This window comes from Corylus avellana, chromosome ca2, assembly GCF_901000735.1.
Source record: "Corylus avellana chromosome ca2, CavTom2PMs-1.0".
NCBI classification, from domain to species: domain Eukaryota; kingdom Viridiplantae; phylum Streptophyta; class Magnoliopsida; order Fagales; family Betulaceae; genus Corylus; species Corylus avellana.
Window position 1 is genome coordinate 16553295 of NC_081542.1, and position 9724 is coordinate 16563018.

The 9724-nt window shown below is 35.0% G+C and overlaps 1 protein-coding gene across 1 annotated transcript; it reads left to right on the forward strand.

Annotated features, from left to right (window-relative positions):
* Positions 1–2459: 2459 nt before the first annotated feature.
* LOC132170813 (probable glycerol-3-phosphate acyltransferase 2) lies at positions 2460–5152 on the forward strand. Its single transcript, XM_059581929.1, has 2 exons — positions 2460–3358; positions 4124–5152. The coding sequence occupies exons 1-2, from the start codon at positions 2690–2692 to the stop codon at positions 5000–5002; spliced, it is 1548 nt and encodes a 515-aa protein (XP_059437912.1). The 5' UTR covers positions 2460–2689; the 3' UTR covers positions 5003–5152.
* The last annotated feature ends 4572 nt before the right edge of the window (positions 5153–9724 follow it).

Consider the following 9724-nt stretch of genomic DNA (forward strand, 5'->3'; position numbering starts at 1 on the left):
GTTTTAAAAAAAATTTGTTTTTTTTTAATATTATTTTTAAATTAAAATTTTTCCTTTTAAAAAGAAAATCAGTTTTTTTGAATTAATACGGGTATTTTTGTCTTATTGAGAAATCTACATGGGCATTTTTGTTTTATTGCTAGTCTTGGACGGGACAATGATAATGTTTTGGTAGTTTAGGGGGGATATTATCACAATTGAAAGTTTGGGGGGACATTGTCAATTGGGTGATAATTTGAAGATGTATGTGGACTTTAGCCTAGTTGTTTTCTATGCTCAAAAAATGCTTTTTAGCCATTTTAGAGTAAACAAAGTACTTTTAGAATTTTTTACCAAACAAGCCAGCTTTTATTTGATACAACTTTTTAGCTAGTAAAAATACTTTTTAAGCTCTCTACCGCAATCTCAAACAGACTATAAAACACTTAATAAAAAAAGAATAATAATAAGGAGGACTCTAGTAATAATAATATTGTGATATGATATTTAAAATCACAATAGATTAAAATTCAATAATAATCGTCTCAAATTTAATGGTGATTTTAAATGTTATATCACATTTGGGATGAGTCTAAGAAGACTATAATCCTCCTTATATCGTTACTTAAAAAAAAAATTAAAAAAAAAAAAAACATAAAAAGAGGGGAGGGGCTTTCTTGAGACAGAAACTGCTCGACATGCAGCCATGGCTTTGTGATTTGTGAAATGACCCTTACAAATTGCCCCAAAACAAAAAGAGGGGTCTGTTTTTGGAGGGGTTAGTTGACGGGATTTTTTTTTTTTTTTTTTTTTAGTACAACGTTAGTTTTTGGATTAAAAACCCCTGGATAAATCTGGCCGTCCATCCAAACTACCACAAATATATGGTAGTTTGGAGTACCACATAGAAGCCTCGTCCATAAATATATATAGTATAGGGTAGTTTTATGCTTGTAGTATCAACAGTACAATTGACAATTAAAGGAGGTTTGTTGTAATTAAGAACACTGTTTTTTTTTTTGTTTTTTTTTATTATTATTTTTTTTATGAGTAATTCAATCGGCTGAGGATCACGTCTCATAAAGCGAAGGTTATTTATTTAAATTCTTCTCCCCTTTTCATGTTTAAAAAAAAATTGTCATTGTTGTAATTAAGAATAACGACGACCAAGGATTATATTGAATAGGATCCTCTATAGTCCAATATGGACTGGAGAATATCTAGTTAATGGTCAGGATCTTTTTTTTATGGGTGCGTAGTTCAATCGGTCGAAGACCACGTCTTATAAAGCGAAATGTCACTTATTTAAATTCTCCTCTCCTTTTCATGTTTTTTTTTTTTTTTTTTTTTTTTTTTTTTTTTTTTTTTTTTTTAAATGTCATTGTTGTAATTAAGAATAACGTCGACCAAGGTTTTTTGTTTTTGTTTTTGGGTGACATGTCCGCACAAGATGGGAGATATGAATTCGAACTAGTGACTTCTACTTCATTAAATGTGATCCCAGTCGATTGAGCTACCTCTTAGAAACACCAACCAACCAACCAAGGGTTGTATAGGGTAGTTTTAAGGTCAGACTGCCATTAATATTCATTATAAACAATGCAATTGACCAGCCAAGGAGGCTGCATCTCCTGATTAATACAAACGATGGCATTGTTGTAATTAAGAATAACGTTGGCCAAGGGTCATATAGTACATTCGCTCATGAATCTATAAATCCAGCTATGCGTCGACCAAAGGTTATATAGTATTACAGCTACTACCTAGCTAGCACCAATGTCGTCTAATAAGGGTTATATAGTACATTCGTTATTTCCATCGCATTCTCTTTAGAAAGAGTAGAGGTTTCTACGAAAACCTCAGCAACAACAACCCTGCCTGCAATAACACCGCTCTTTTGATTGGTTTAAAATTAATAAAGTAATAATATTTAATCAAAGTAAAGAAACGTAAAGAGAGTTTAATATTTGACTCATTTTAAAAGTAAATCTCTAAATTTAATAAGAAGACAAATTATGATATTATCTAACTCGGGTCTATTAAATGTAAGCAGTAATGGAGCCGCATTAGGGCTTGCGGCCAGGAGCATGGTCATTAAAAGAAACAAAAAAGTGGTTGCATGAATGCAGTGGCGGAGCCACATTACCCCTTGGGGGTGCCACGGCACCCCCAAGGATTTAATTTTTTTTTTTTTTAACCCTAAATAATTTTTTTTTAAAAAAAATCTTTTTACAATTAATTTACCTACTCATTACCCAAGACACAACAACCCTTCTCCCGCACCTCCATTTAACCCACGGCAACCCTTCTCCAGTTCTCTCACACCAAAAAAAAAAAAAAATCTCTAAGACGCTCTCTCTCAGACTCTTTCTAGTCTCTTCTATCTCTGTTCTTTTTATCACAGATTCACAACTTTTCCTTGGCTTCTCAATCGTTTTTGTAGTTTTATCTTACAAATTTAGATTTTTTGTAATGCATATATTGTGTGAATTACCAAATTTTTAGGACGCCAAAAAAATTTTAGTGGCACCCCTAATATAAAATTGCTGGCTCCGCCACTGCATGAATGGAACATCTTCTAGAAGCTACATATAACCCTCTGTTGATGTTATTGTTAATTACAACAATGCCATCGTTTCTATATATGTAGTACATTTGCACGTGTATAAAAGTAAATTAACGAGTTGCATGCACAGCCACAACAGCACCAATGTCTATGGCTTCTTTGATCAAAACCCCTTTCTTGTTTTTCTATCGCATTCTCTTTAGAAAACATAGAGGTTTCTACAAAAACCATGCAACGACACCGTTTAGATATGAAACCTTTAATCCTCCTCTTGCAAGCCAGGCTTTGATGATCTTCGATGTGGAAGGAGCTTTGCTAAAATCTCCATCCATGTTCCCATACTTCATGCTTGTGGCCTTTGAAGGTGGAAGCTTATTAAGGGCTCTTCTTCTCCTTCTTTCCTACCCTTTAACATGTTTGGTTAGTGAAGAAATGGGGTTGAAGATTATGGTCATGGTTTGCTTCTTTGGGATCAAGAAAGAGAGCTTTAGAATTGGAATAAATGTTTTGCCGAAGTTCTTCTTGGAGGAAGTTGGATTGGAGATGTTTGAGGTGCTCAAGAGAAGTGGTGGGGGAAAATTAGTAGGTGTGAGTGAGCTTCCTCAAGTGATGGTTGAGTGCTTTTTAAAGGATTATTTAGAGATTGATTTTGTGGTCGCGAGAGAGCTGAAGGTGTTCAATGGGTATTTTGTGGGACTCATGGAGGAGAAGAAGGATATCATTCGTTTGGAGGAAATCCTTGAAGAGGATAATATGATTGCTATTGCTGGCTTCACAAAACTTCTTGATCACCAATTGCTCTCCCATTGCAAGGTATGGTATTTCTTCTAATTTCTTTTGCGAAAAAATAAAAAATTATAGACTTTAACCCCACTTCCCTCTCTTAGAATATTAGTTAAATAATTAAATTTACTATTTTCTTCTAAATACTTAAACTTTTGAAATAGAATCTTTTACCAAGCAATGGGTACCAAAATGATGCGGAGCTTATTCATTGGTACTCGTAACATTTATCTTTATTAATTGTTTGGAAAAATTTCACAAAGGCTCCTTGCATTTTTACTCTTTTTGAGAATACCTCTCAAAGTTCAAAAACTCTCAATTTCACTCCTCGAACTTCTAATTTGATGTAATCCACCTCCTCTGTTAGGGTTTTGCGTTAAACATATGCTTAAATGGATGAAATGACCTTTATATTCTTACAACTTTTATAAAATTCTAAATTTATCCTTAATTTCAAATTTAAAATTAAAAAAATTGAAAAATTGAATGTATTTTAGTATTTTTCATAGCCTTCATTAGGGGTTAACGGTTTAAACTAAAGGAGGGGGTAAATTGTATTAAATTAAAAGTTCGAAAAGTGAAATTAAAATTTTTTAAATTTTGGAAGGGTATTCTCAAAACACGTGAAAGTTTATGAGCCTTTGTGAACTTACCCCTAATTGTTTTGATCATTTCCAATGAATAAACTCTATATCATCTTAATATCAATCTCTTAATAAAAGATTGATTACTTCTAACATTTCTGTTTGAAATAAGTGATAATACTCCTTTCTCTTCTTAAAATTGCTGCAACAGGAGATTTATTTGGTTGGAGAAGGTGATAACAGGAGGTGGCAAAAGCTCCCAAGAGAAAAGTACCCAAAACCATTGATCTTTCATGATGGTAGATTGGCTTTGGCACCAACCCCAATGGACGCTCTAGCTCTATTCATGTGGATGCCATTTGGGTTTGTCCTTGCCATTTTCAGGATCCTTGTACACACGCCACTGCTCATCAAGATGTCTCATCCTCTCTATGCCTTCAGCGGTGTACACCTCACAGTTTCCATACCCAAAACCAAAAGCTCTTATTCAAACACCAAGGACGAAGATAAATCCAGAGGCCTCCTTTATGCTTGCAATCACAGAACACTTCTGGACCCTCATTTCCTTGCTCTAATTTTCAACAAAAGTTTTATTGTGGTCTCGTACAGCTTAAGCAGAATCTCAGAGATTGGACAACCCAACAAAATAGTGCGATTAACGAGGAATCGTGATGAAGATGCCAGGATAATCGACAGCTGTCTTAATCAGGGGGACATGGTTGTTTGCCCCGAAGGGACCACATGCAGGGAACCATATCTCTTGCGATTTAGTCCCTTATTTGCAGAATTGAGCGAAATAATAGTCCCTGTTGCAGTCAACTCCCATGTTACTCTGTTTTATGGTACAACCGCCAGCGGGCTCAAGTTTCTGGACCCGTTCTGCTTCTTCATGAACCCAGCACCAACGTACAACTTTCAGATCCTCGAGAATGTATCTGCTTCGTCCACTTGTCATGATGGGGGGAAATCAAAGTTTGATGTGGCAAATCAAGTGCAAAGTGAGATTGGGAAGGCTCTGGGGTTTGAGTGCACCAGGCTTACACGAAGAGACAAGTACATGGTATTGGCCGGTAACAATGGGACTGTTTAATTTACATTAAACTCTCCCAACTTGCTTACTGTTTTGAGCTAACCGTTAGCCATTTTTTCTAAAAGTTAACGGTTAATGCGGTTAGTGCGGTTAATGAGCAGTTAATAACCGCCTGCCCAATGTATACATGCGTACGGCCTTTCTATGTCTTTCGCTTAATTAGCTTCCCACTCCATCCTTCTTAAGTTTTAAATATTTTATGCCTTTTATGACCGCCTCTTAATTTGTCTAATAACTCTATCTTGTTAGCCTCACTCTACTAGTATTAATTTCTCTTTCTCAAATATTTTTGGGAAAACTTTGCTTATACCCTACGAAGTTATGTGCCTTTTGCTGACCCCTCCAAAATTCAAAATCTCTCATTTTGGTGCATCCAATTTCGATTTCCTTTCACTTTTCTCATTCCATTATAATTTTGCAGTTAAATCAAACGGTCAAATGAGTAAAAGATCTTTATACCCTTAAAAATTTTAAAAATTTTAAATTTACCTTTATTTATATAAATAAAAAATTATTATTATAAATATTATATTAAAAAAAATTAAAAAAGAAAAGACCCACCGGGGGTCACTTTGTGACCCACCCCACCCCCCATCTTCTTCTTTCTTTTTTTTTTAATATAATAATAATAATAAGACCCGTGGGTCACAATATGGGTGGGTTAAATCCACCTGTAAACCCACGGGTCAAGATTTTTTTTTTAAAAAAAAAATTTATTAAAAAATAAGGGTATTTTAGTAATTTAACACCAGTCCGTTATGATTTCACAGAAAATCCTAACGGAATGGGAAAATGAAAGGAAATCAAAATTGGATACACCAAAATGAGAAATTTTGAACTTTTGAGGGGTGTGTGCAAAAGGCGCTTAACTTTGTGAGTGGTAAGTGAAGTTTTCCCAACTTTTTTTTTAAGAAACGGGAAAAGGGTTACAATGAAGTGTTTTCTATTTTTGATCCGAATAAAAGAGAGAAAAATAGATTAATTGATAATACTTTCAAACACCAAGTTAAAGACGATCTATTTAGCTAACAAATGTGATCAATAATTAGCAATATTGGTTAATTCCATAATACATCTATAGGTTGCCAAAACTTTTGGATATATATATATATATATGAACTGAATTCTTTATGGTGACCATTTTTTTTTTGTTTTTTTTTTTTTTTTGAGAAACAAAACAATAAATTTAAGAAAAAGAAATGCACAGGACGGTCAGGACCATTGGATCATACAATGGCGTTAGCCTATTGCTCAGATACCATGAAGAAATTCAAAACGATATGAAAATTTAGTGCGAAAATAATAAAATAAATAACACAAGATATTTTATGTAGTTCAATCAACCACTTAGGTCCATAAGATAATACAAAATGCTCTATTTATAGAGTTTACACATAAATATAATCTTTAATCAAATCCCCTAATTTAAGGTGATCAGATTATAATCAAATCTCTAAAGTTAGGCCAATTTTATCTTCATCAAATCTCTAACTTTAGGTCATTTAAATATACTATAACAGGCAATTGGCATTTGGAAAGATCCTTGAATTCCTCCTATATTCTTCATGAATTTAAACCTTCTGCCAATTCTCACATAACAATATACATGCCTCATTAAGCCTTGTGAAACCTTAAGCCCCCTTCTAGAGTGCCGCCGCCTTAGAGGAGGCGGGATGCCCGTTGCCTGCATCCCTCCTCCCTTCCTTGCTTCCCGATTTTTGTTTTAGGTTTGTTTCTGTCTTTGGTGTTTTCTGTTATGTTGTGCTTGTGTTCTATCTCGGGTACTGCTTTTGGGGGTTTTCACTCAAACTCTCCCCCTCCCTGTTTGTTTGAGTGTGCCGCCGATTTCCTCCGCGCTTGCTTCGCTGCTCACCGCTCGCTGTCGGGTCTTTTAACGCGCCCCTCCCACGCCAAGCTTTTTGTGCCACCTTCCGCGGCGGTTTCCGGCCAGCTCGCGATCGGCCTCCTCCGGCTGCTGTGATCCACTTTGAGTGCTTTTCGCATTTATTTTCCTGTTTTGTTGTTTTTCTGTTTTGTATTTCCTTTGAGTTCCCTTGTATTTGGTTTTATTTGCTATAATTTTTTTTCCTGCATTAGTTTTATTGTTCCCTTTATTTCCCTGTATGGTTTTATTTATGCTTGTAATAAGACTTTCTCCTCCTGCTTTGTTGCGCCTGGTTGCTGCCCGATATTACTAGTCCAAACCTTTGGGTTGTGGATGTGAAATTTATCCTGGCTTTCGAGTCAAGGAGGATGAGTATCGGCTTGTGGGTTTTGCTCTCAAGGCCGAGGAATAAGTATCGGCTTGGGGGTTTTGCTCTCAAGGCGAGGAATAAGCGCTACCTATGCATTAGATGGTGTCTGTTTGATGCAGATCTGAGTTTTCAACCTGATATTCAGTCATAGGTTAGCGGATGCTGTGTTTTGGTTGATTTGGTCTGTTGTTGATGACTGTATCTTTAGCTTCGGCTATGATTTACTTCAGAGCTTTTTGCTCTGTTTGTAAGAGCTTTAGGCTCGCAACTTTTATCGATGAATGAGTATGATATGTTTCAAATATATATATATACATGTCTCATTTCAAGGTGGCAGATTTGATCAACACCTTGGATCGAAGCTGGAATATTGATAAGTTGAGAGCTCTCTTTGATTCCAATTTTGTGAATCATATCAAATTCTAAAGATCAATTTAATCTGGACTGCTTCTTCGTCTGGCCATTTTTTTGTTAAAGCTGCACATGAATTATAATCCAATCTTTCTCAGCACCATTCCTGCAATAGATTGGTAAAAAATTTATAACTTGAAAGAGTCAGTATAGGCTAAAACATTTTCTTGTAATTCTCCTTTGTTCTCCTTGTGATCCTCTTGGTGTAATTCCCCTTCTTCTTCTATATTAGGCTGGCCACACTAGAACCATAACAATTTATTACGTTTTTTTGCCGATGTTTACGGCACCCCACATTGGCTTTACATTAGTCGCCGAATAGCCATTTCCATAAGTTGCGCCTTCCAATATTTGAACATGTGATGTGGTGCCTGCTTAGATACTAATATTAGGTACCTAACCAAAAAAAAGAAGCTAAAAATCATTCTTTCAACAATCTTTCAATCATCTCCATATAGGGAATGGATGAATTCACTATTGAAATTGTGTAAGATTCATATGAATTCACAAATTTAAAGGTTGATCCATTAGATTTGCAAAAAGAAATGGTTGAAAGAATGATTGTAACATGTTTTGGAGCAATAAAAACTCATTCATTGCTGCCATTAAGAGCTTCAAGTATATATAATAGGAGGTTGAAAGATGGTTAGACAAGGACTTCAAGTATATTAAAGTTCAAGCTCCCGAGAGGCTAGGTTGCAAGGGCGGTTGAACAAAGTTCGAAAGAGGCTGAATAATCGAGCTTTACAAGATACCTCTAAGAGCATCAGTCAAAGACAGTTCGAGCGAAAGTGTTTCACAATGAACTATAGAGATGTCTAGTTGCAACCCTAATCGAATAAAGTTCAAATGTGATGTTCATTTAACTAGATCTGCGACCCTCGATCGCTACCAGGATGGTACTCTATTTGAACGTTGTTGCAAAGAGAATTGTGAAATCATAGAACACGTTAAAACGCGTCACTAACTCGTTCGAACGCCGCAGCCTCATAATGGGGTTTTTCACAAACCAACTTTCATCTAATTAACCTCAATTTTTTTCAAGGCCTATATAAGCATCCTTATGCCCAATTTTAAGGGTGATCGCATACCATTATTTTGTGAGCTAAGAGAGACTTTTTGCTTATGTATTCAAATAAATATCACAATAACTTCCTTTATTCTTTGTCTATGCTATTTAAATATTCTTTCAAATAAATAGTAGATGAAATAGAGGAAATAGAAAGTCATATTATATTAAAATAATGCTAATGGAAATAGAAGTACTACCTTAGATTTAGGGTAACACTTTTGGTTCTCTTGGTTAAGGGAACAACTTTCCCTACATTTAAGGAATGCTAGCTAGTACTCTAAGAATTTTGTTAAACCACACAAAGTTCTTAAACCTTCAAGTCACTGGCCGTTTTGTAGAGGAAACCAAACATATTAAGATTGATCGGAGTTATTGAACTACTGCAGTATAAGATAAGCAATTCGTTGGTTGGGTACAAGTCAGGTTTTATTGCAAATATTTTGTGAGTATAAATTGATTATATAATTAATGTTCTTCCTTCGGTGCATTGGTTTCTTAGGTTTAATAATTTTATTTTTAAAGATTTTCAGTTCGCCGCCAAAATTGAAGCGATATCTGTATGGATTTGATTAATTAAAGTGATTGATTGTATGGTTCCTATTTTTAATTTGTCAAGTTTGCTAGAAAATAAATATTTACCTTCCACTTGCCCTAGGTGTTGTTTAGGACGAATTTTGGTCCCCATCTCAGCTCACGCCACCCCACATTACCTACTATTATTACAATTGTGCTATTAAATTAGTGCGCCGCATGAGGTATTAGATTAAGAGAAATAATAGAGACACAACTTAAATATATAATTTTGGCCAAACTTTTTTTTTGATGTAGTCATTTTTTAAAGAAAGGGACCACATAGGATGTTATGACTTCAATTTTTTTTTTTCTAAATGATCACATAAGTGAAAAAGTTTGATCAAAGTTGTTTGTCTAAGTTGTGTCTCTATCATTACTCATTAGTTTAATAATGATCTAGCTAGGCTGACA

What these genes read in the sequence shown, in the direction of transcription:
- LOC132170813 (XM_059581929.1), top strand. Translation starts at nt 2,690, where the DNA reads ATGTCTATGGCTTCTTTGATCAAAACCCCTTTCTTGTTTTTCTATCGC. An exon ending in AATTGCTCTCCCATTGCAAG is followed by an intron (nt 3,359 to 4,123) that starts GTATGGTATTTC and finishes TTGCTGCAACAG; the next exon opens with GAGATTTATTTGGTTGGAGA.